The sequence below is a fragment of the Herpailurus yagouaroundi genome, unplaced genomic scaffold (genome assembly GCF_014898765.1).
Source record: "Herpailurus yagouaroundi ecotype Mexico unplaced genomic scaffold, PumYag 159, whole genome shotgun sequence".
Classification (NCBI taxonomy): Eukaryota; Metazoa; Chordata; class Mammalia; order Carnivora; family Felidae; genus Herpailurus; species Herpailurus yagouaroundi.
Genome location: NW_024412400.1, coordinates 37,744,205 through 37,771,012, shown reverse-complemented (window position 1 = coordinate 37,771,012; position 26,808 = coordinate 37,744,205). Strand labels below are relative to the sequence as shown.

The 26,808-nt window shown below is 36.2% G+C and overlaps 1 protein-coding gene and 1 long non-coding RNA gene across 3 annotated transcripts in view; one reads left to right on the top strand and one right to left on the bottom strand.

Annotated features, from left to right (window-relative positions):
• LOC121033765 (uncharacterized) overlaps positions 1 to 8,558 on the bottom strand; it is a 28,817-nt gene extending 20,259 nt beyond the window's left edge. The window contains exons 1-2 of the long non-coding RNA XR_005792103.1: positions 8,548 to 8,558; positions 5,241 to 5,254 (exon numbers count right to left, since the gene is read on the bottom strand). This is a non-coding gene — a long non-coding RNA (uncharacterized LOC121033765). The remainder of the gene's footprint in view (positions 1 to 5,240; positions 5,255 to 8,547) is intronic.
• LOC121033764 (5'-3' exoribonuclease 1) overlaps positions 1 to 26,808 on the top strand; it is an 86,442-nt gene that overhangs the window by 13,321 nt on the left and 46,313 nt on the right. For both annotated transcript variants that reach the window (XM_040480380.1, XM_040480379.1), the window contains exons 7-12: positions 1,730 to 1,861; positions 15,585 to 15,747; positions 18,973 to 19,086; positions 20,791 to 20,889; positions 23,540 to 23,655; positions 24,188 to 24,334. In XM_040480380.1, the coding sequence (XP_040336314.1) occupies positions 1,730 to 1,861; positions 15,585 to 15,747; positions 18,973 to 19,086; positions 20,791 to 20,889; positions 23,540 to 23,655; positions 24,188 to 24,334 (771 nt within the window). The remainder of the gene's footprint in view (positions 1 to 1,729; positions 1,862 to 15,584; positions 15,748 to 18,972; positions 19,087 to 20,790; positions 20,890 to 23,539; positions 23,656 to 24,187; positions 24,335 to 26,808) is intronic.

Below are 26,808 nucleotides of genomic sequence, written 5' to 3'. Positions count from 1 at the left end.
CAAAAGGTTTATTTGAACAAATTATAGCTGAGAACTTCCCTAATCTGGGGAAGGAAACAGGCATTCAGGTCCAAGAAGCACAGAGAACTCCCCTTTTCAGAATCAACAAAAACAGGTCATATCAGTAGTGAAACTTGGAAAATACAAAGATAAAGAGAGAATTCTGAAAGCAGCTAGGACAAAAGGTCCTTAACCTACAAGTGTAGATACATAAGGTTAGCAGCAGACCTCTCCACAGAAATAGGAATGAAGAGTCAGTTGCTCCAGCACCATTTGTTGAAAAGATGGCCTTCCTCCATTACATTGCCTTTCCACCTTTGTCAAAAATCAGTTGAGTACATTTGTGTGGGTCTACTTCTGAGTTTTCCATTTTGTTCCATTTATCTGTATGTCTGTTTTTATCCCAGTACCACACTGTCTTATTTCTGTAGCTCTATAGTAAGTCTGACCTTGGGTAAAAATCTCACAAATTATATATAGGATCTGTATGCTGAAGAAAGCAAACACTGATGAAAGAAATCAAAGATTGAAATAAATGGAGATCCATTTGGATCAGAAAACAGAACATAGTAAAGATAACAAATCTGCCCAAATTAATTTATAGGTTTAGAGCAATTCCTATCAAAATCTCTCCCAGATTTTGATAGATACAGAACAGTATATTCTAAAATTTTTATGGAAAGGCAAAGAACAAAAATATCTAAAATAACTGAGAAAAATAAAAATACAGAAAGGGGATGCCTGGGTGGCTCAGTCGCTTAAGTGTCTGACTCTTGATTTTAGCTCAAACCATGATCTCACAGTTCATGGGTTTGAGCCCCATGTTGGGTTCTGTGCTGACAGCTCAGAGCCTCCTTGGGATTCTCTCTCCCTCTCTCTATCAAAATAAATAAATAAACATTTTAAAAAATAAAGCAGAAGGAATTACTCTGCTTAAATTATTTTGGAGCTGTAAATGATTACAGCTGTAAATGATATTATATTTTAAATGTCACTTTCCCAAGGTAATATCTAGAAATACGACTGATTTCTGTACGTTGATTTTATATCCTGGGACCTGGCTAAACTAGCTTCCTTGCCTCTTTACTTGAGGAGTCCAGGTCAGTTATTTTGTAGAATTCTGAATGTACTTGATTGTCTCTTCATAGTTTCATTTAAGTTGGTCCTCCATCCCATATATTTCCTGTTAACTGGTAGTTAAGTATAGTGGTTTGATCAGAATCAAGTTAAGCTTTTTAGTAAAAATACTTTATTGCATTGGAGAGTATTTTTTAATTCTATAAAAATTTATATTTTATTAAGTATTTTTTTTTCATGTTTATTTTTGAGAGAGAACATGAGTTGGGGAGGGGTAGAGAGAGGGAGACACAGAATCCAAAGCAGGTTCTAGGCTCTGAGCTATCCACACAGAGCCTGACACAGCTCAAACTCACAAACTGCGAGATCATGACCTAAGCCGAAATCAGAGACTCAACTGACTGAGCCACCCAAGTGCCCCTGTGTTTAATCTTTTTTTTAAGAGAAAGAGTAATAATTCTTATATTTTGATTGAAAATGTTTACAAGTCCATGTCCTGAAATTTATATTACAGTTTAAAAAAAGAGGCTTGGTTTTTTGCTATTATAACCATGTAGAAACCTTTTCACTTTGAAGACTCATACTACTAGAACACTATATTAAACCACAAATTTGGGGGTAATACATTTTAATTTTATTTTAATCTTTTAAGATTTTACTTGGAAGAACCTCCAGGAACACAGAAGCTTTATTTAGGAAGAACTGCCCCGCCATCTAAAGTGGTCCATCTTGGAGACAAAGAACAATCTAACTGGACAAAAGAAGTACAAGGAATTTCAGAATAGTGAGTGTCATAAAATATATTTAATGTCGTGAAAGTAGAATGTGATTTAATGCACTTGTCCTCTGACTTATTTTCTACTTAACATAGTAATCACTCTGAATACTGACTACATCTTAATTTTATGTTCTAAAGAAAATAATGAGTTCTAGTTTAAAATAATACCTGGTTAGCAGCAGTTACAGCCTTGACCAGTTTGTCACTAAAATACTTGATGCTGTACAAAAGAAAAAAAGACAGAATCACATAATACTGGGAATAATAGTTAAGGTTGCCTGCATTTGAGACTTATTTTTACTAATCATAAGGCCATTGAATTTTTGGCCATGTGTAGTAATGAAAATAGGAAGGAAAATTGTCCTTTTTTTGTCACCCTTACTCCCTGCTCACTCTCCTACCTTTCCTACATCTAAGTCCCATATGCCCTGAATTTAGAAATGCAAGGTCTGTACCAACCAAATAACTAAGAAGCTGGCCCTCCTCCATGATCCTACCATAACAGTACTTCCCATTCTTCATCCAAATACTAGAATCCTCTAAACCAAAACAGAATAATAGAGGCTGGCAGTGGCACATGGAATGGTGTTATAAATGTATATCCATCACCCTTCCTATTAAAACTATAATAGCATTCATTGATAAATGGGGAATTTGAGGAGACGCCTCTTATACAATTTTGGAGCTAATAGGCCATAATATGCTTATTCAAAGATGCATAAACAGGGAAAATGTAAAAACATTATACAAAACCATCCCAGTGTCTATGTGCCAAATGTGGAAGCACCCAAATATATAAATCAATTAATCACAAACATAAAGAAACTCATCAATAGTAATACCATAATAGTAGGAGACTTCAACATCCCACCCACAGCAATGGATAGATCATCTAATCAAAAAATCAACAAGGAAACAATGCCTTTCAATGACACATTGGACCAGATGGACTTAACAGATATATTCAGAACATTTCATTCTAAAGCAGCAGAGTATACATTCTTCTCCAGTGCACATGGAACATTCTCCAGTATAGACCATGTACTAGGACACAAATCAGCCCTACTAAGTAAGTTCAAAAAGATCGAGATCATACCATGCATATTTTCAGACCACAATGCTATGAAACTCGAAATCAACCACAAGAAAAAATTTGTAAAGGTAACAAATACTTGGAGACTGAAAAACATCCTACTAAAGAATGTATGGGCTAACCAAGCAGTTAAAGAAATTAAAAACTGTATAGAAGTCAATGAAAATGATAGCACCACAACCCAAAACCTCTGGGACGCAGCAAAGGCGGTCATAAGAGGAAAGTATATAGCAATCCAGGCCTTCGTAAAGAAGGAAGAAAGATCTCAGATACACAACCTAACCTTACACCTTAAGGAGCTGGAAAAAGAACAGCAAATAAAACCCAAAACCAGCAGAAGACAGGAAAAAATAAAGATTAGAGCAGAAATTAATGCTATCAAAACCAAAAAAAAAAACAAAAAAAAAACAGTAGAACAGATCAATGAAACCAGAAGCTGGTTCTTTGAAAGAATTAACAAAATTGATAAACCATTAGCCAGTTTGATCAAGAAGAAAAAGGAAAGGATCCAAATAAGTAAAATCAAGAATGAAAGAGGAGAAATCACAACCAACGCAACAGAAATAAAAACAATAAGAAGAGAATATTATGAGCAATTATATGCCAATAAAATGGGCAGTCTGGAAAAATGGACAAATCCCTAGAAACATATACACTACCAAAACTGAAAGAGGAAGAAATAGAAAATTTGAACAGACTGATAACCAGTAAGGAAACTGAATTAGTAATAAAAAATCTGCCAAAAAAACGAAAGTCCAGGGCCAGATGGCTTTCCAGGGGAATTCTACCAAACATTTAAGGAAGAGTTAACACCTATTCTCTTGAAGCTGTTCCAAAAAATAGAAATGGAAGGAAAACTTCTAAACTCTTTCTATGAGCCCAGCAATTACCTTGATTCCAAAACCAGACAGAAACCCCACTAAAAAGGAGAACTATAGACCAATTTCCCTGATGAACATGGATGCAAAAATCCTCAACAAGATATTAGCCAACCGGATCCAACAATACATTAAAAAAATTATTCACCATGACCAAGTGGGATTTATACCTGGGATGCAGGGCTGGCTCAATATCCGCAAAACAATCAGTGTGATTCATCACACCAATAAAAGAAAGAACAAGAACCATATGATCCTCTCAATAGATGCAGAGAAAGCATTTGACAGAATAGAGCAGCCTTTCTTGATAAAAACCATCAAGAAAGTAGGGATAGAAGGATCATACCTCAAGATGACAAAAAGCCATATATGAGTGACCCAACGCTAGTATCATCCTCATTGGGGAAAAACTGAGAGCTTTCCCCCTAAGGTCAGGAACAAGACAGGGATGTCCACTCTCGCCACTGTTATTCAACACAGTATGGGAAGTCTTAGCCTCTGCAATCTGACAACACAAACTAATAAAAGGCATCCAAATCGGCCAGGAGGAGGTCAAACTTTCACTCCTCACAGATGACATGATACTCTATATGGAATACCCAAAAGATTCCACCAAAAAACTGCTAGAACTGATTCATGAATTCAGCAAAGTTGCAGGATATAAAATCAATGCACAAAAATTGGTTGCATTCCTATACACCAACACTGAAGCAACACAAAGAGAAATCAAGGAATTGATCGCATTTACACTTGCACAAAAAACCATAAGATACCTAGGAATAAATCTAACCAGAGAGGTGAAAAATCTATACATTGAAAACTATAGAAAGCTTATGAAAGAAATTGAAGACACACAGAAATGGAAAAAGATTCCATGCTCCTGGATAGGAAGAACAAATATTGTTAAAATGTCAATACTACCCAAAGCAATCTACATATTCAACACAATCCCTATCAAAGTAACACCAGCATTCTTCACAGAGCTAGAATAATCCTAAAATTTGTGTGGAACCAGAAAAAACCCCGAATAGCCAAAACAGTCTTGAAAAAGAAAACCAAAGCAGGAGGCATCACAATCCCAGACTTCAAGCTATACTACAAAGCTGTAATCATCAAGACAGTATGGTACTGGCACAAGAACAGACACTCAGATCAATGGAATAGAATAGAGAACCCAGAAATGGACCCACAAACGTATGGCCAACTAATCTTTGACAAAGCAGGAAACAATATCCAATAGAATAAAGACAGTCTCTTCAGCAAGTGATGCTGGGAAAACTGGACAGCGACATGCAGAAGAATGAACCTGGACCCCTATCTTACACCATACACAAAAATAAACTCAAAGTGGATGAAAGACCTCAATGTAAGACAGGAAGCCATCAAAATCCTCCAGGAGAAAGCAGGCAAAAACCTCTTTGATCTTGGCTGCAGCAATTGCATACTCAACACATCTGTGGAGGCAAGGGAAACAAAAGCAAAAATGAACTACTGGTACCTCATCAAAATAAAAACCTTCTGCACAGTGAAAGAAACAATCAGCAAAACTAAAAGGCAACTGACAGAATGGGAGAAGATATTTGCAAATGACGTATCAGATAAAGGGTTAGTATCCAAAATCTATAAAGAACTTATCAAACTCAACACCCAAAACACAAAGAATCCACTGAGGAAATGGGCAAAAGACATGAATAGACACTTCTCCAAAGAAGACATCCAGATGGCCAATTGACACATGAGAAAATGCTCAACATCACTCATCATCAGGGAAATACAAATCAAAACCACAATGAGATACCACCTCACACCTGTCAGAATGGCTAACATTAACAACTCAGGCAATTAGAGATGTTGGCAAGGATGCAGAGAAAGAGGATCTCTTTTGCATTGTTGGTGGGAATGCAAGCTGGTACAGGCCACTCTGGAAAACAGTATGGAGGTTCCTCAAAAAACTAAAACCAGAACTACCTTACGACCCAGCAATTGCACTATTAGGCATTTATCCAAGGGATACAGGTGTGCTGTTTCAAAGGGACACATGCACCCCCATGTTTATAGCAGCACTATCAACAATAGCCAAAGTACGGAAAGAGCCCAAATGTCCATCGATGGATGAATGGAGAAAGAACATGTATTATATATATACAGTGGAGTGTTACTCGTCAATCAAAAAGAATGAAATCTTGCCATTTGCAACTACGTGGATGGAACTGGAGGGTATTATGCTAAGTGAAATTAGTCAGAGAAAGACAAAAATCATATAACTTCACTCATATGAGGACTTTAAGAGACAAAACAGATGACCATAAGGGAAGGGAAACAAAAATAATATAAAAACAGGGAGGGGGACAAAACAAGAGACTCATAAATATGGAGAACAAACTGAGGGTTGCTGGAGGGGTTGTGGGAGGGGGAATGGGCTAAATGGGTAAAGGGCATTAAGGAATCTACTCCTGAAATTATTGCTTCACTATATACTAACTAATTTGGATGTAAATTTAAAAAATAAAAAATAGAGTTAAATTACAAACAAAACAAAACAAAACAAAACAAAACAAAAACATCCCAGTGTCAAAGAAGGAGATAGCTCTCAGGAGGTAGAGTGTATTTTTGCCTTCTCACAGTAATTAGATACTCCTGTCTTGGTTGATAATATACTGAATTTTGTTTTACAGTGCATAAATCACAATAATAAACTTATTTGTGTGATTAAGGACTTTTTCCTGAGATATTATGCTAAGGGTAGGGAACATATCTATTTTTTCATTACTATTCTCATTCCTTGACTAATGCACTAGGCAGTCAATAAATGTTAGTTTGAATGAATAGAGATTGCTTTGTTCAACTCCTTTGTTTGAAAAGAAAGTCATTCAAAATACTGTAAGAGTTTAGATATTTGTTTATGTACTCAACAATTATTTATTGATACCTACGAGGTATAGAAATTAGGAACTGCAGATACCGTAGTGAATAAAATCACAGTCCCTATACTCATGAAACTTATGGCTCACAGATGAAAGATAGACATTAATGTCTTGTGTAAATTTTTGATCAAACTGCAATTGTGATACTTGCTTTGAAGGAGTAGTACTCTGAGACTACATAATAGAGGAGTTTGACCTAGTAAGGAGACATTTGTCTTAGAGAAAACTTTCCTAAGGAAAATATTGATTAAACTAGTATCTGAATGTAGGAGGGTAGGAGTTAGGCAAAGAATGAAAAGGGAGTAGGTTTCAAGATGAGGTAAAATGTACATACAAAGTCCCTGTGCCAGGAGAAAAAGTAGCATATATAACATTAATGATAATGGCCAATGTGGCTGGAGTGTTAGAATTAAGAAGGAACCCTAAATGAGGAAGATGAGGCAACAAACGAAAAAGAACGAGGCATTCTGAGAGGTGGGAAACAGCCAGGAAAGTGTTATATCATGAAAATCAAAGAAAAAAGAGTGTTTCAAGAATAAGGGAGTAAGCCATGTCAGATGTTATAAAGAAGATAAAGTAAGACCTATTTTTTTTGGTTGTGGGGGAACCTGGGTGGCTCAGTTGGTTAATCATCCAACTTCAGCTCAGGCCATGATCTCATGTTTCCTGAGTTCGAGCCCTGCATCGGGCTCTCTGCTGTCAGCACGGAACCTACTTCGGGTCCTCTGTCTCCCTCGCCCTGTGCCCCTTCTCCACTTGTTCTCTCTCTCTCAAAAATAAACAAACTTTTTAAAACTCTTTTCATAAAACTTTTTTTAAAATTTATATTCAAATTAATGTACAGTGTAGTCTTGGCTTCAGGAGTAGAACCCACTGATTCATCTCTTACATATGACACCCACTGCTCATCCTGAAAAGTGCCCCCTTAATGAAGTAAAAGCTATTTTGATTGAGCAGTGGGGCTGTAAGCCAGACTAGTATGGGTGAGGAATGATTGATAGTAACAGAAATGGAGATATAATGGGAGTAAATAAACACCTCCAAAAACTTTATTTGTGAAGTAAACCAAAAGCTCTTGACCCCTTGTTCTACCTGTTCTTTTCCATATGGATGGACTTGATCTTCTGTGATGGCAGCAAAGAGCAGAAAGAACAATCAAGGCAACAGACCACTGAAGTTGATGGCAATTGGATGCTGGTTCACACAAGAGAATAATTTTTAGTCCCTGCCAGTTCAGGATCTTTTGTTAACCAAGTAGGGTAGATAAGGCTATGTGGATTCATAAGCCCTTAGGTTTATCTATTCTGGTCACCATTTTCTTAGACTGCTTTTCTTTACTACCATATTCCTCCCTCATATCACCTCACATTTTGTCCCCTCCTCCCAAACATCCCAAAGTCTTCTATAATCTGTCTTCTAAGGTGAAATTCATAAGCCCACTCATACTCTGCTCTTGAGGGTTTACTTCACTTACTTGTAAGTTTGCACGTTATATCAGCATGAAAATCTCATGGCTCTAACGATTAGTAGTAACGTTTATACAGACTATCCCTAAGACTTATACAACAAGAATATAGAACCTATCATTTATTTCAGTTATAGCTCCATATATCCAAGACATGTTCTCCTAAATTCAGTACATCCCTTTTTTGTGAACATAACACATGAAATACTTCCATGAGTACCGAAATACATGATTTCATTTTTAGAAACTTTCTAAGTACATATGACATGACTAAAACATTTCTGTATTTTTGTGTAACACATGTCCTTTCTAATGAAAACTACCATTAAGACAGATCTGAAGAAGGATATAGAATTGAGTGGACTTGGTTTTTGGTTGATTCAGAGAGGTAGGATTATGTGTAAAAATAAATGAGAAGAGAGGTGCAATTCAAAAGAAAGAAAACAATGTATTTGATGATGGAACAAAATAGGTTCTTAAAAAGGCTAAAAGATAGCTCCTCTATTGTAACAGTGTAGTATACAACTATAGGTTGGTTTGTGTTTGGCATGGGGGCAGATGAGGAGCTCTCATTGGATGCCCCCTGTTTTCTTTGTAAAGTAAATGTTGAATTCAGCTACTGAGGACAGAGGCAGGGAAAGGGAGGTTGGTCTTAGTTTGAAAATAGTCCTTGGGGAAAATGGAAGAGTATCAGTTGATCAAAAAAATGTGGTTGAATTATAAGGCAATATTGAGGGCCCATTTTGAAGTTCAGTGTCATGAATTTGTAATATAACAGTCCACCCTGTCTTTTGGTATTAGAGCTCAGCTGATCAGTAACCGGCTTAGAAAAACCAGCCTTGGATTTTGCCAGATGGATACAATGAAAAGCCAAAGAGGCAAGGAAGTTTAGGATGTTAGTAGGAATATTACTGAAATAGTGGACAATGGAATCTAAGTGGGATAGAAAGAGAAGTGAAGAAAGTAGAAGATTAATAGTTTGAAAGTAGAAGGATCAGTGGATTGGAGATCCCAAATTAAGATAATCATAAACAAAAGTAGCTGAACAAGCAAGTTGGATGGACAACTTTTTAGACAACAAAATATTGGGATTAATGATTTTGGAGGTGAAACCATTATGGATGATGTCATGACCCAAGTCACAGCTGTGGGAGTAGATGGCTGAACTAGAATGGAAGAGAAGTTTATTGGAGATAGGGAGATTGTGAAACAGTGTCTGTGGTATTGGGTAGATTATTATGTAAACATTGAAGGCACTTTGGATAATGGTAGACATAAGGGTAGAATGGAAGAGTAGGGTAGTTTACTATGAAGGATGTCACAGTGGGAACACCAACCCTCTCTCCTAGTCCATACACAGTATGAAAACAAATAGCTACTACTACTGGAGAGAGATAACAGAGGGAACTGATGATACCTTCAATTAAAGAGGTAGATATTGAGGATATAATGGAGTGACAAGGATTAGGAATTGGAGAAGGACAGAAGACTGGAAGAAAAGAACAAGGACATTCTTTATGGAATGCTATGGAGAAGATGATGTACTTGGAAGATTTGCAGAAGAGTTCCAAAACCTTGTACCTCAAACAAGCAAGAGATGAATCAACAAAAAAAAAGTGGTGTTACCAAAGGATTGGTGATAAACAACAATTATTAATAAGTTATTAAAAATATAGAACTAATTTTTAAGTACTACCATTTTACATAAGAGAAAGTTAAAAGATAGTTTTGTTGGGGCACCTGGGTGGCTCAGTAGGTTAAGCATCTGACTTCTGCTCAGGTCATGATCTCACAGTTTGTGAGCTTAAACCCTGCATCAAGTGAACTCAAGCCCCGCTTCGGGTGAGTCCAAGCCCCTTTTCAGTCAGCGTGGAGCCTTTGTGGGATTCTCTCTCTCCTTCTCTCTCTGCCCCTTGCTCAATCACGCCCTCTCTCTCAAAAAAAAAAAAAAAAAAGTTTTGTTTATAACTTAGAAGAGATATATTAAGTATTTTTAAAAATTTTAATGGCCCACTATCACTTACCTTAACCCTCAGGACCTGAACTAGAGAGACGAGCCCCGAAACATCTGGCTTTAAATAACAACGGGGCTTATATCCAGGAGAAACATAGAGCTGTAGGAAATGGAGATTCTCCTCTTTTTTTTTTTTTTAATGTTTATTTATTTTCAAGGGAAGGAAAGAATATGAGTGGGGAGGGACAGAGAGAGAGGGAGACACAGAATTTGAATCAGGCTCCAGGCTCTGAGCTGTCAGCACAGAGGCCAATGTGGAGCTCAAACCCATAAGCTGTGAGATCATGACCTGAGTCAAAATCAGACGCTTAACCTACCTAGCCATCCGGTGCTCCTGAGATTCTCCTCTTAAAGAGCTCGTACACAGACTCACTTATCCCAGGACCCAGGTAGGGTAAAAGCAGCAGTTTGAAAATCTAGACCATATGGGAAGAAAATTCATTTGCTGACAACCTTAAGGTAATTGTTGGGAGGACAGAGGCCTGTTGGGATTCTCTCTAGGGACTGAGGCATTGAATTGACAGGTGCCATTTTTACGTTCTTCCTCTACCCTACTAGTACCAAAGCTAACAGATGCCATTTTTGTATCTCCCTGTGTAGTAATACTAACACTAATACAATGCTGTATGTCAATTACACTTCAATTAAAAAACAAAGAGACGCGCCTGGGTGGCTCAATTGGTTAAGCCTCCAACTTTGGCTCAGGTCATGATCTCGCGGTTCATGAATTTGAGCCCTACATCAGGCTCTGCGCTCACAGCTCAGAGCCTGGAGCCTGCTTCAGATTATGTGTCTCCCTCTCTCTCTGTGCCCCTCCCCTGCTTGTGTTCTCTCTCTCCCTCTCTAAAATAAATAAACACCTAAAAAACATTCTGTAAAAATAAAAAAAAATAGGGGTGCCTGGGTGGCTCAGTCGATTGAGTGACCGACTTCGGCTCAGGTCATGATCTCATGGTTTGTGAGTTCAAGCCTCGCGTCGGGCTCTCTGCTGCCAGCTCAGAGCCTGGAGCCTGCTTCTGATTCTGTCTCCCTCTCTCTCTGACCCTCCCCCACTCATGCTGTGTCTCTCTCTGCCTCAGAAATAAACATTAAAAAAAAATTAAAATAAATAAAAATAATAATAATAAAATAATAATAAATAATAATAATAAAAGAACACAGACTAGGGGTGCCTGGCTTGTTCAATGAGTAGAGCATGCAGCTCTTGATCTCAGGGTCATGAGTTCAAGCCCCACGTTGGGGGTAGAGTTTACTTAAAAATAAAAATTTAAAAAAAAAATTCAGGTGTTAAAAAAATATATATGGACTACAAAACTGACCCAAAAGCAATAGAAGTGTAAAGTAAAAGGAAAATAGAAAGAAAATCTCCCTACCACTTGAAAATTTAAAGATATTGTTCTGAATTACTATTTGGGTTTTTTTTTCTAATAGAAAGTTTTTATCAAAGTATATATACATACATAGAAAAGAACATATGCAAATCATAAGTGTATAAACTTGGTAAGTTTTCACACGCATGAACAGAATACAAGTCACAAAATAGAACCAACAGAAAAGTTGCCATAATCCCACAAAGTCCCTTAAACCCTCTTCCAGCCATTAACATTCACTTCTCTCTTCCAAATGTAACTATTTTGATTTATAACCCTAGAGATTAGTTTTTCCTATTTTTGAACTTTGTATGAATCACACAGAATGTATTCTTTTTTAACCTGACCTCTTTGGCTCAATACTGTGATTCTCATATTCATCTGTGTTGTTATGTATCGTTTAGTTCATTCATTTTGACTAATGATTAAATTATGTTGTATGAATATAGGATAATTTATTTCTCCATTCTATTGTAGACAGACAATTGAGTTGTTTCTGGTTTGGGGTTTTTGGTGAATACGTATGTATGCATTACTGTTAGGTACATATCTAAGAGTGGAATTATTGCTTCATAGGATAATGCTTAAGCTCAGCTTTAGTAGATAACACCAAAAAGATTTGTAAAGTGATTATATTGGGGCGCCTGGGTGGCTCATTCAGTTAAGTGTCCAACACTTGGTTTCAGCTCAAGTCATGATCTCATGGTTTGTAGGATCAAGCCCCACATGGGGCTCTATGCTATCAGCGCTGATAGCGCAGAGCCTGCTTGGGATTCTCTCTCTCCCTGCCCCTCCCCTGATCATGTCTGTGCACACACTATCAAAATAAATAAATTTAAAAATAATTTTTTTTTTTAAGTGATTGTATTGGGGCAGCTGGGTGGCTCAGTCAGTTAAGCGCTGACTTCAGCTCCGGTCATGATCTCGTGGTTTGTGAGTTTGAGCCCCTCATCCGGCTCTCCAGCTTGGAGCCTGGAGCCTGCTTCGGATTCTGTGTCTCCCTCTCTCTCTTTCCCTTCCCCACTCATGCTCTGTCTCTCTCTCTCTGTCTCTCTCTCTCTCTCTCTCTCTCTTTCTGTCTCTCTGTCTCTCAAAAATACAATAAACATTAAAAAAAATAAATAATAAAGTGATTGTATCAATTTACATTCTTCCAGCAATTTATAAGAATATCTTTTATCTCTGCTGTCACCAATACTTATTAGTGTCTCTTCCATTTTAGCCATTCTAATACAGTGATATTTCATTTTGGTTTAATTTGCATTTCCTTGATGGCTGTTTCATATTTGCCAGCCATTTGAATGTGCTCTTTTGGGCAATGCTTGTTCACATTTTTTTTTTAATATGTATTTTATTTTTCAGAGAGAGAGAGAGAGAGAGAACATGAATGGGGGAGGGATAAAGAGAGAGAGAGAGGGACCAAGGATCTGAAGCAGGCTGTGTGCTGACAGCAGATAGCCCAATGGCAGGGCTTGAACTCACAAACTTTGGGATCGTGACCTGACCCAAAGTTGGACGCTTAACCAACTGAGCCACCCAGGTGCCCCCTGTTCAGATATTTTGCCCTTTTTTGTGACTGATTTGATTACCTTTCTCATATTTGTAATTTTTGTTATAAATTTGTGGTATTATTCTCAATTTCAGGGAAAAGCCTTAAACAATTCACTGTTAAATATGATGGTTGCTGTAGAGGCTTTTTTAAATCAATATTCTTTATCCGATTAAGGAAATTTCCTTCTGTTACTAGTTAGTTGAAAGTTTATATCATTAATTGATAGTGATTTTGTCAGTTTTTTTTTTCCTGCATCTATCAAAATGATCATATGATTTTTAAAATTGTAATCTGGTGAATTACATTGATTGAATTTTTGTTTAATTTTTTTTAATGTTTATTTTTTAAAAGAGACAACGTGAACCAGGAGAGGGACAGAGAGAGTGGGAGGCACAGAATCTGAAGCAGGCTCCAGGCTCTGAGCTGTTGGCACAGAGCCCGAAGTGGGGCTTGAACCCACGGGCTGTGAAATCATGACCTGAGCTGAAGTCGGATTCTTAACTGACTGAGCCACCCAGGCACCCCATTGTTGATTGAATATAAAATGCAAATCTACCCCACAGGGCGCCTGGATGGCTCAGTCAGTTGGGCAACCGATTTTGGCTCAGGTCGTGATCTCACAGTTCGTGAGTTCAAGCCCTACATCAGGCTCTGTGCTGACAACTCAGAGCCTAGAGCCTGTTTCATATTCTGTGTTTCCCTGTCTCTCTGCTCCTCCCCGACTCACGCTCTGTCTCTGTCTCTCTCTCAAAAATAAATAAACATTAAAAAAATAAATTTAAAAAATACAAATCTACCCCTGAATTCGTGGAGTAAATCCCCTTAGACTATGACGTATTATCTGTTTTATATGTAACTGGATTCGATTTGTTACATTATGTTTAGGATTTTTGCATTTACTTTCATGAGAGAGATAGGTAGATAATTTTCCTTTCTTGTGATATACTTGTCCTATTGGTAGCAAGATTACTGGCTAAATAACTTTTGAGTGAAGTAGTAGGAAAAAAATCCCACTGAATTTTTAGAAAATGGTAGTAGAATGCTGCATTTCAAAAATTTGTTGGAAAACTTTTTTAAGATGGCGTGGCTTATTTCAGACCAGCCCTACCACCATTGAGAAGTATAAGCTGCTATGAAAAAAACATATACAATAATGTTATCCAACTATGTACTATTTATACTTATAATATATTCATATTATATATATATTTATATAAAAACACAAATATAAAAATTTAAATTATGATACTGTGAACTCAGTATATGGCCTGAATAGTAATATAGGCAAACTAAAAATTGAATCTGTGAGCTAAAAGATAAAGCTGAGGGATTTCTTCAACATACAGTACAAAAGCATGAAGAGATGAAAAAATTATATAGTCAGAATTTCTTTTTTTTTTTTTAATATTTTTCTGATAGGAGTTCTAGAAATAGGAAATGGAAAGGAGATAGGAAAATATCCTTGGATGGAGAATGATTGTATCATCAGATCAGAGGTCAGCAAATTTTTTCTGTAAAGGCCAGAGAGTAAATATTTTCGGCTTTGTAGACCTTACAGTGTTTGTCACAACTACTCACCTATGCTGTTGTAACACAAAAGCTATCATAGACGGTAAATAAATAGATGACTATGTTTTCAGTAAAATTTTATTTACAAGAACTGGAGGCAGTCTGGATTTGGCTCATGACTATAGTTTGCCAACCTCTACTTTAGATTGAAAAAGCCCACTGAATGCTCCTGTCAACCTCCTTCTCTCTTTCTAGATCCACCTGTCCTGGTAAATGGAACACATATAGCATGTGGCCTTTTGTGTCTAACTTCTTACACTCAGCATGTTTTTAAAATTTGTAGCATGTATCAGTACTTCTTTCTTTTTATGGCCAGATATTTTGTTGTATGGATATACAACAGTCATCTGTTGGAGGACATTTGGATTCTTGCTACATTTTTGCTATAGTGAGTAATGCTGCTATGCATTCATTTATAAATATTTATTTGAGTACCTTTCCAGTCGTTTGTGTACTTACCTAGAAATGGAATTGCTAGACTTTTTAAAGAACTGTCAAACTGTTTCACAGTGGCTGTACCATTTTACATTCCCACAGCAATGTGCACGTGTTCCACTTTCTCCATATCCTTTCCAACACTTGCTGTTTTCACTTTTTTTTTCTTATCCCCTTCTAGTGATTATGAAATACAAGAATTTCTTATACACCTTAATTGAGTTTTTATTTAATCACAAAGATATTGGGAGAGGTATCCGTAGACTAAAAAAACTAATGCAAAAAATCTTACGTTAGGTACTCAGAACTGCTAGCATATTTATTTAAAAAATTTTTAAGCATTTGATAATGAGTTAGTAGTTTTACTAACATCCTAGAATACATACACAATCATTCATATCTACATTTCTTTTTCATACTTTCTTTTAGCTACCTAAGAAGAAAAGGAATAATAATAAATGAAACATCTGCAGTTGTGTATGTTCAGTTACTCACAGGTCGTAAATACCAAATAAATCAAAATGGTGAAGTTCGTCTTGAGAAACAGTGGTCAAAACAAGTTCTTCCTTTTGTTTATCAAACTATTGTCAAGGTAAGTCTCCATCAGTTCTCAACTGTATCTTAATGTACATTATTTCACACTGTATAAAGAAAAGAGTGTATCATATTAATATTTATTTGTAAATAGAAGACTAATGCAGCAGTGTAAAGTAGAAATTTTTTTTTTTAATATTTGAATTTTATGTTAATCCAAGTTAGTTAACATATAGTGTAATAATGATTTCAGGAGTAGAATTTAGTGATTCATTACTTACATGTAATACCTAGTGCTCATCCCAACAGGTGCCCTCCATAATGCCCATTCCCCCACCCTAAACCCCTCCAGAAACTCTCATTTCATTTTCTGTATTTAAGAGTCTCTTATTGTTTGCCTCCCTCTCTCTTTTTATCTTATTTTTCTTTTTCTTCCCCTATGTTCATATGTTTTGTTTCTTAAATTCCACATATGAGTGAAATAATATATTTGTCTTTCTCTTCTTTGTGACTTGTTAGCATAATACCCTCTAGTTCCGTCCACATTGTTGCAGATGGCAAGATTTCATTCTTTGTGATCACTCAGTAATATTCCATTGTATATATATACCACATCTTCTTTATCCATTCATCAGTTGATGAACATTTGGGCTCTTTCCGTTATTTGGCTCTTGTTGATAGTGCTGCTATAAACATTGGAGTGCCTGTGCCACTTTAAATCAACATTTTTGTATCCTTTGTATAAATACCTAGTGCAATTGCTAGGTCATAGGGTAGTTTTGTTTTTAATTTTTTTGAGGAACCTCCATACTGGAAAGCAGTATGGAGATTATTATTTAATATAATTTGAAAAAAACTATAGTTTTTTTACTTCGGTATAATTGACATGTAACATTATATTGGCTTCAGGTGTACTATAGGATTGAATATATGTATACATTGCCAAATGATCACCAATATAAGTCTAGTTACCATCTGTCATTATAAAGTTTTTGTTATAAAGTTACAAAAATTTTTTTCTCATGAGAACTTTTAAGATGTACTATTTTAGCAACTTTCAAGTTTTGCAGTGCATTATCATTGACATAGTTATCATTATCATTGACATAGTTACTATGCTGTACTTTACATCACTATGATTTATTTATTTTATAACTCTTAGTTTTTAACTTATAAACCCCTTTACCCATTTCACCCATCCCCCTAAAACCCCTTCCCTCTGGCAGCCTCCAGTTGTTTCTCTGTATCTGTTAGTTGTGTTGCATTTTGTTTGTTTGTTTGTTTGTTTTTGTTTTTTTGTTTTGTTTCTTTCATATATCTGCACAAGTTTATTGGTTGAATAGATATTTCTGGAGTGTCCATTATGTGGCAGATACAATACTGTCTGCTTCAAATACAAAGATAAACAGTGTCTGGTTCCCTCCTGTAAGTTAAGGTTCCTCAGTGCCATGACTTTTGACTTTTTGGGCCAATACTTCTTTGGGGTTTTTTTGTTGTTGTTGTTTTGTTTTTTTTAACATGAAATTTATTGTCAAATTGGTTTCCATACAACACCCAGTACTCATCCCAACAGGTGGCCTCCTCAATGCCCATCACCCACTTTCCCCTCCCTCCCACCCCCCATCAACCCTCAGTTTATTCTCAGTTTTTGTTTTGTTTTTTAGAGTCCATATTAAGTGAAGTCATATTGTACTTGTCTTTCTCTGTCTGACTTCTTTCATCTTGCATAATACCCTCATGGTCCATCCATGTTGTTGCAAATAGCAAGATTTTCATTCTTTTTTATGGCTGAGTAGTATTCCTGTATGTGTGTGTGTATGTATGTGTAGAGAAAGACCACATATATACATGGCGGTGGGGTGTGCCTGCCAGCTTTAGCAGGGCTGTAGGGCATACTTGCCAGTGCTTCTGTTCCCAGAAAAAGTCCCAACAGGCCCCTGCCCCTCTTGCAGACACTTTAAGGTTAACAGATGAATCCATTTCCCCATATGGTCTAGGTGCTTTCAAATTGCCATTTTGACCGTGGGTCTCAGGGCAAGTAGATCGGCACACAAGCCTTTTAAAAGCAGAATCTCATTTCCCTATAGCCCTTTGAGTCTCCCGTACATAAGCCACATTGGTTTGCAAGCCAGACATTTTGGGGGCCTATTTCTCTAGTGTAGTTCCCAAGAGTTGGGGTACCTCCTCAGGAAGATAGGGCACCTCCTCAGGAAGAAGCTCCATATTTGTGAGATCACTCCTGATTGTGGGTCTCCACATCAGGGCTGGGGTTTTTGGCAACAGTATGTCTCTGCCTCTCGTATCCTTATTGATGTGTACATTTTATCTTTTGTTGTGGAGGAGCTGGGCTAGTTTTCAGGTCTTTCTCAGAAGGAACTAATTGTTCTAGATGTAGCTGAAGATTTGCTCTGTCCATAGGAGGAGATGGGTTCAGGATCTTCCTATGCTGCCATCTTGAACCGCCTTAAAAACTATAGTCTTTATAGGATTATTTTATGCTCAGTCACCCATTCTGTGTATGATTAAGGAGCTTGTCTTATTTATTTATTTACTTATTTATTTATTTATTAAACTTCATCTCTAATGAAAAATCCTAGCATTAGCTTAACACAGTTTTAAATTAAAAAAATTTTTATTCTCCAAAAAGTGTTTGCCTCAAATAAATTAACGGGGGGAAAAAAGGCATTTGGTTTTATGTTTGTTGTAATCTTGGTGTGATAAGACAAAAAAATTTTTTTTAAGTTTTGTTTATCTTGAGAGAGAGAGAGTGGAGAAGGGGCAGAGAGAAAGGGAGAGAGAGAATCAGAAGCAGGCTCTGCCCAGTCAGCACACAAGCTGAAGTGGGGCTTGAACTCATGAACTCAGGAGATCATGACTTGAGTCGTAACCAAGAGTTAGACACTTAACTGACTGAGCCACCCAGGCGCTCTGAGACAAAAATTTTTTAAAGCATGTATTGATACTGTAATCTTGCAAAACAGTATCTTAGGAAAGATTTTATCACCTTTCTGTGCCTTAGTTTCCTCAGGTATAAAGTGAGGCTAAATAATCTGTGCTACAGAGGGTTGTCTTGAAAATGAAATGAACTAATAAATGTGTGAAATACCTAGAAGAGTGGCATATAAAGTCAATACATTTTAGTTACTAGTACTGTTACATAGAAAATCTTTACATTTCACATTTGCAGACAGCATAGTCCTAACTCCACAGGAAGAAAAATTTGATGTGCAATCCATAGAAATTTTGATTATAATAATTTACTTTTATATTTCGTTCTACATAGGACATCCGAGCTTTTGACTCCCGTTTCTCCAGTATCAAAACATTGGATGACTTGTTTCCTCTTAGAAGTATGGTCTTTATGCTGGGAACCCCCTATTATGGCTGCACTGGAGAAGTTAGTTTCTGTTATTGTTACTAATTACATTTCTTTCTTGTTTCAAGTTAGTAGAGTTATTTAACTCTCTTCATTTAAGTATAAAATAAAATGTAATACTGAAGGGGGGAAAAATAATTCATTTGTCTAACTTAGGAACACAGCATTTGGCTTTATATCTTTAGTCTTGAGTAGGTTGGGGTCAGGAGGCAGGGAAAAAAGAATTCAAATCCTAATCTCTTACAGAGCAGGTTTGTTTATTGTGGTGGTATGGAAAAAGCAATTCTGAAATTATTGTAGATGTATTATTGGGTTGATGAACTTGTAAATGTGTTGATGTTTGAGGAACTCCAGTTCTCACATGGAAAAAGATATATGCATATATGAAATGGAAGAATGCAAGAAAGAATCTGGGGACAGATTAAACTTGGAGGTATTAATGTGAACTCATGATTTTTAAAATATATGTGTGTATCATATGTATATAGGCACATGTATATGGATATATATGTATACACACATACATACATACATACATATATTTTCTAGCTCTGTTTGCTCAAAAGGATTACGAGGCAAAGACACCCTGGTAACAGTAAACATACATAATCTCCAGGTTTTGACTTCTAATAACATACCCCACCGAAAGCTTTTCAGAGAAATGGCCCATTACAGGGCTAGGTCAGGTTAGGTACAAGATCAGCCTGGAAACACTTGTTAGGCCAGAAAGTAAGGAAGTGCTCAAATGACTAATGAGAGCATATCACATAAATACAGGAACCAGATTCAAGGGACTCCTACTGGCCAAATCTGGGACAGTTTGAAAACCGATATAATAAATTGGTAAAATAGGAATTAATGATGCCACATCAGTATTAAATGGGGAATGGAAGGGCTCTTGCTTATAGTATCATGTCAAGAATAAACGTGGAGAGAGTGCTAAAGTTGGAAAACTATCTTTTTGTAGGCATTATGATAAAGATTAAATGTGGCAACAATCATCATTGGAAACTAAAACTAGGGGGAATTTGTTATCTGAGTAGGATACTTTCTAAGACCATGAAAATATTTCCATGAAAAATTTTCATGGTCTTAGAAAATATCTTCCCACAGACAGTTAATTAGTTGCAAGTGGAAGAAAAAAAACTATAATTGGACAGTGAAGAAATTGAGCAGTATCTTTGGTATGATCAAAGTTAATAAATATCACAGTGAGAGACAGATGAACATCATGTACATCATAAAATACCCTTCTTAGGAAATACACGCCAAAATATTAAGGGGTAACAGACACGATATATATAATATACCCTCAAAAAGTTCAGAAAAATAATTATGTGTATGTACCTGGACACAGAGCACAAATGTTAAAACAGATGTTTAAACAAATGTTAACATTAGGTGAATCTAGGTAAATGTTTTACAAGTGATCTTTGACCTGGTTTTTTTGCAACTTTTTGGTAGTTTAAAGTTATTTGCAAATAAAAAAGTTAATTTGAAGACAAAAAAAGACTAACAGCTATTAAAGCAAGGTACAATGACTCAAATTTACAATATAATCACATTCATTTATAAATTCTAAGAGAATCTCCCATAGCCACCTTTACTGTTTTACTGTATTTCAGAAATAATAAATAAGTACCCTTCAAATAAGTAGAAAAGTAAGTACATAAAACATAGTGAAAGAGACTATAAAACATACTGTGATTTTTTTTTTCGTCCAAGGTTCAGGATTCGGGAGATGTGATTACAGAAGGTAGGATTCGTGTGGTTTTCAGCATTCCATGTGAACCCAATCTTGATGCTTTAATACAGAACCAGCATGTGAGTACTATAGTCCATATTGTTTAATTTAGAACTGATGAACTTTGAAAGTGTTAGAAGCATATTTTTTACCACCTTCTTTGAATGTGTTATAAATATTTTATTTAATAGTGATTAAATTCCCTCACAGTTGCATCTAGGATTATTTAAAAATAAGTGTGGAATCTATGCTCGAACTTCATGCAAATCTTTGCGGGGTGGGGGGGGAATCACTGACATCCCATTATTGATCTATAACAGTTATTACGGGTTATCGTGTTCAAGCTTAGAAGGGGCACATTTTTTACCATACCCTTTGGGAATAGACTTAGATTTTTTTTTTTAACTTTTCATAATTAATCAAAGCCTACATTTTTTAGTTACAAGTGACAAATGGCCTTACTGCAGTCACAAGAGAAAATTGGGGAAACTGCATTTAAATTCACAGCACTTTTTTCAGAACCTTTTTCTCCAGAGATGTTCACTGGGCTCCTTTTAGTTTTCCCTGCTACAATGGGAGGAGGATCCTGATATCTGTCATATATATTCTTATTGATTCATTGGATAATTAACTTAACTGAAATTAATTCACAGTCAGCTATTGCTACTTACACTTTTATTTTTCTCTAATAGTAAATTCTAAAGCTTTATATCCTATAAAATGAATTCAAGGCATTGGGCATCAGCATACACTTGAGAAAACATTACGGAAGGCAAATAAGTCTCTTGGAGAAAGAATTCAGAAAGCACAGTCAGGAAACCAGGAGAGTGGCCCATTTGATAAAAATGCTGGAGGTCTCTATTCTGGGAGTTAGTAGAAGAACATCTATTTTCCTCCATCCCTAGCTTTTTCTAGATATGAATGAGCCTGTCCACTTCTAGTATACAGTGTTGCTAGGCATGCCTTCTCTATCTACTGTGCTCTCTTTCTCTTTACATACCTTTTTCAACTTTTACTCAAGCCTTCTTCTTCTCTACTCCAATGTTCTCTCCTTTTTTAAAATTTTAATGTTTGTTTATTTTGAGAGAGAGAGAGCGAGCAAAAGCAGGGAAGGGGCAGAAGGAGAGGCAGAGAGAGAATCCCAAGCAGGCTCCACACTGTCAGCACAGAGTCCAGTGTGGGGCTCAATCCCACAAACTGTGAGATCATGACCTGAGCCGAACCAAGAGTCAGATGCTTAACCAACTGAGCCACCCAGGCCCCCCTTTGCTTTTTATTTTACATTTTCTAGAATATTTGTGATGATCTTCATCAATTTTAATTGTACCATAACTGAATATTTCTCAAAAGGACTACTATTGGTATTTTAGATGAGACAACTAATGTGTAAAATAGGACTCCTGTATATGACAGCACAGTTGACATTTTTTTTTTTAATTTTTTTTTTCAATGTTTATTTATTTTTGGGACAGAGAGAGACAGAGCATGAACGAGGGAGGGGCAGAGAGAGAGGGAGACACAGAATCGGAAACAGGCTCCAGTCTCTGAGCCATCAGCCCAGAGCCTGACGCGGGGCTCGAACTCACGGACCGCAAGATCGTGACCTGGCTGAAGTCGGACGCTTAACCGACTGCGCCACCCAGGCGCCCCCACAGTTGACATTTTTGACCCTTAGACACTAAGTGCTAGTAGCCTGTGCCAATTACTATAACTGAATGCCCCTATATATTTCCAAATACTTATTAGAAAAATTAAGTGATATTACCTGTGATAGAGAACTACTACCTTAACTCTTCCTGTCTATTTTAGAAAGCATACTTGATTCATCTGTATTATTTCTAAACCTAATAATGCACTTGATGGAGAAACTATATTGTGTTCTTTACCAGCATATTAACATATTTTAATAATTTATATATTTCATGCAACTAAAAACTGTATCCATTTGGGGACTATTGTAGACATATAAAATGTGAATAAAATTCATATAAATATAGAATGTGAAATCCACATAAAATATGTGTTATTATTATGTATGTTAGGATTAAATGGTAGCTTAGGAACTAGATTTGTAATTGCTTCCTGGTTAAAAAGTATATGATCTAATACTTTTTTTTTAATTTGATAATCTTTATAGTTTCTTAAGTGCACAAATTAAGGTTACATTTCATTGACTGTATTAGCTATAAATCTATACATACTTCTTACTTTTATATGATAGTAAGTATTAGGGGAAGTGAATATCACTTATGTCCATATATGAAGGATATTTTAAATTTGCTCAGTAGCAACTCTTTTGATGACATACTCATGTTTTAGTTCAGTGTAATAATCATCAAGGCTTCATTATGTCCCAGGTATTTTACTAGGCCCTAATTGGAATATGAAAATTAATGTTTAAGAAATAGTTCCTGCCTGCAGAATTTGCAGTAGAGTCTATTTACAGTAGAGTTTATTTCTTGAGACAGTTTCACAAATTGTATATTTCCTCCCCTTTCATTCATCCTTGGGAATTCTGTCCTTTAAGGAGAGAGAGGAGCAGAAAAATTCTGCCTACAGATCCTTTCAAAAAAAAAAAAAGGGAAATGGATCACTTACTTTTGAGAATCCTTATATTGCCACATTCCAATGGTTAGTGATGTCTTGATTATCTCCAGATTTTAAAGGTAAAGAAATAACATTTGATGCTTTGTGTTTCCATAATTGACCTTTTTGTTTTTATATTTAAAGAAATATTCTATAAAGTACAACCCAGGATATGTGTTGGCCAGTCGTCTTGGAGTGAGTGGATACCTTGTTTCAAGGTTTACAGGAAGTATTTTTATTGGAAGAGGATCTAGGAGAAAGTAAGTTTATGTTAGAGAAATTTACTTAAAGTGGCAGAAAAAAACTAAATGATAAAGATAAACTGGTTATGTTAGTATTTATTTTCTTTTATTAATTGCTCTGAATTTTCTTTAAAAATTATGCATAAATTCCTCTGATGGTGATCTTTCATCTAAATGGCACATGTTGTAGGTGTTTGGAAAGACAGTTCTTATTTTTAGCAGCTAACAAATTGAACCTTGAAAAAAGGTATCAGAAGGTGTGTGTGAATCTCAATAATATATTTCCCTGCATTTTCTTATTTCATTCTCTTCTCTAATTGCATAATCTATTTATATGCTTTGTTAACTTGGGTTTTGAAGCCTTTCCTCTAGTTTTTCAATTACTGCTTTGGAAATAACCATGAAAACTATAGAAGAACAATCAAAACTAAGTATTTCTAAGAATTGAAAGCTAAACGTTGTATTCTTTGAACAAAATTTAAAATGTGTGTGTGTGTGTGTGTGTGTGTGTGTGTGTGTGTGTGTGTGTGTATGTGTGGTTTACATTCAGCCCTCATGGAGACCATAAAGCAAATGTGGGTTTGAATCTCAAATTCAACAAGAAAAATGAGGAGGTACCTGGATACACTAAGAAAGTTGGAAGTGAATGGATGTATTCATCTGCAGCAGAACAACTTCTTGCAGAGTACTTAGAGAGGTAAGTGCCTAATAAGGTCCTATTAGGCATCCAAAAATGTGGGAATGTCGTAACTATTTTGCCTTTCTGATATTAATTTTAGACTAAAAATATTTCCTTTGGTATGATGGGACATGTATTACATGTAAACCTAATTTTATACCATGGAGCACCATAGCTATTAGCTAAAAAATACTGTACTTATTTATTTAAAATGAAAAAGAATGATGATAATTGGCCTCCTTTTATTTTTATTTTTCTATTTTTAAAGATTTTTTTTTTTTTAAGTAAGCTCTACACCCAATGTGGGGCTGAAACCTACAACACCAAGATCAGGAGTTGTATAGTCCACCAACTGAGCCAGCAAGGCGTCCCTTGGCCTCCTTTTAATTAAAATTTTCCTCAATTTGCTATCATAAATAATTCACTACTTTGTATGTCTGTGTTAGTAATAAGAAGATTGGTATGGGTGAACAAAACAGCTCTTCACACAGTGGATTTTCCTGAGTCTTAAAACTCCAGCTGGATAATAGATTACTGTCCTAAAATTATAGAATTTTATGCTGAAATGGTCTAAGAAATCAGTAAATCTCAGCTCCTCATGATAAAAATGACAAAACTGTATACCAAGGTTACTTGAATTACTCAGTCACAAAGATTTAGAGGAAATACCTTTACTTCTGATTCCTAACTGAATGTTCTTTCCATTGTTCCACCAGTTTCTAACCTTGTATTTAGGATCCTCTTACTAGTTTACTAGGGCTGCCATAACAAAGTACCACAAACTAGGTGGCTTAAAACAGCAGAAATTTATTGTCTCACATTTCTGAAGACCAGAAGTCCAAAATCAAGGTGTTTGGTAGGGCCGTGCTTCCTCTGAAGATGCTAGGAAAGGAACCATTCAATGCCTCTCTGCTAGCTTCTTGTAGCCTCACACATTTGATCTTAACTTGTAGATGCGTTACTCCCATCCTCCATCTTCACATGTGTTTTCCCTGTATGTCTTCACGGCGTCTTTCCTCTGTGCACGTCTGTCTCTGTGACCATATTCCCGTTTTCATAAAGACATGTTCATGTTGGATTGGAGCCCGCCCTAAAGACCTCATTTTTATTTTATAACCTCTATAAAAACCCTGTTTTCAAATGAAGTCACATTCTGAAGGTAGTGGGAGTGGTACTGGAATCTTTTGGGGAGGGAACACAATTCAATCTCATATTGCCATCTGAAAATGTAATTATTTCTTCTGTTCACTTCTGTATTTCTTTAAAGCATTGTATTTACCCTACTTTTCATGATTTTCAGCTTAACATATGCCTTGATTTCCTACCATGAAAGATGAAACTTTAGCTCTCTTTTACTACCTCCCCTTTCTATTTCCTCACCTCCCTACACACATGTGTATTTATTTCCCCTTTCATTATAGTTTAATAAATCTGTATTTATGGTTTACTTGATTAAGGTGATGTAAATGGTCACAGCTGGACCCTGTAGAGTTTTATGGTTACATTTCCTTGTACACATTTTTGATTTCCACATCTTGTTTAATCATTTGCTTATTGTCTGTGTTCTTATAACTAATTCGGCCCTAAACTGTGTGTCATAGTTGGAAAACTTGATAGGGTCAGATCAGGAGATCTCTTGGTTCCATTTTCTTTTTGTAGACTTCCTCCTAAAACCTTCTGTCTTCCTGCCTCAACGTAAACTAATTGCTTTCTAGGGCTATCACACAGCTCTTGTTCTAGACTTTCTCTTTACTGCCATTCTAGGAATTTCCCTCACCATTCTTCTATGTAGGATTCCTTTATTTCCTGGCTTTCATATCTTACTTTTTTCTGTTTTGTCTCCATTTTGATGGAGCACTTACTCCAGTAGCTTCCTGAGAAAGCTTGCATGTCTGAAAATGTCTTTATTCTTCCCTGAGCAGACTTGATTAATAGCTGGCCTGGGTGTAGAATCCTAGATGGGAGATTATTTTCCCTCAGAATTTGAAAAGTTCTTGTTTCCTTTGCTGGTGAGAAGTCCTGTGCCATTCTGATTCTGAATCTTTGTGTGTGATCTATTTTCAGTTTCTGAAATCTTTTTTGCATCTTCCCTTTACCAGTGCTGTTTTAATAATGTGATCATGTGTTGGGGCACCTGATGGGCTCAGTCAGTTGAGCCCCTGACTCTTGATTTCAGCTCAGGTCATGATCTCACAGTTGATGAGTTTGAACCCTGCATCAGAGTCTGCACTGTCAATGTGGAGCCTCCTTGGGATTCTCTCTCCTTCTCTCTCTCCCCCTCCCCCACATGTACACGTGCTCTCTCTGTCTGTTTCAAAAAAAATAAGTAAACGTGAAAAAAACCTTCTTTAATGTGATGAAGTGTGCCTTGGTATGTATCTTCTTTCTTTTCGCTGTTCAGTCCTTTCAGACTTGAAACCGATGCCCTTCCATTCCGAGAAAATTTCTAATATTATTTATTTGATAATTGCCTCCTTTCCATTTTTTCTATT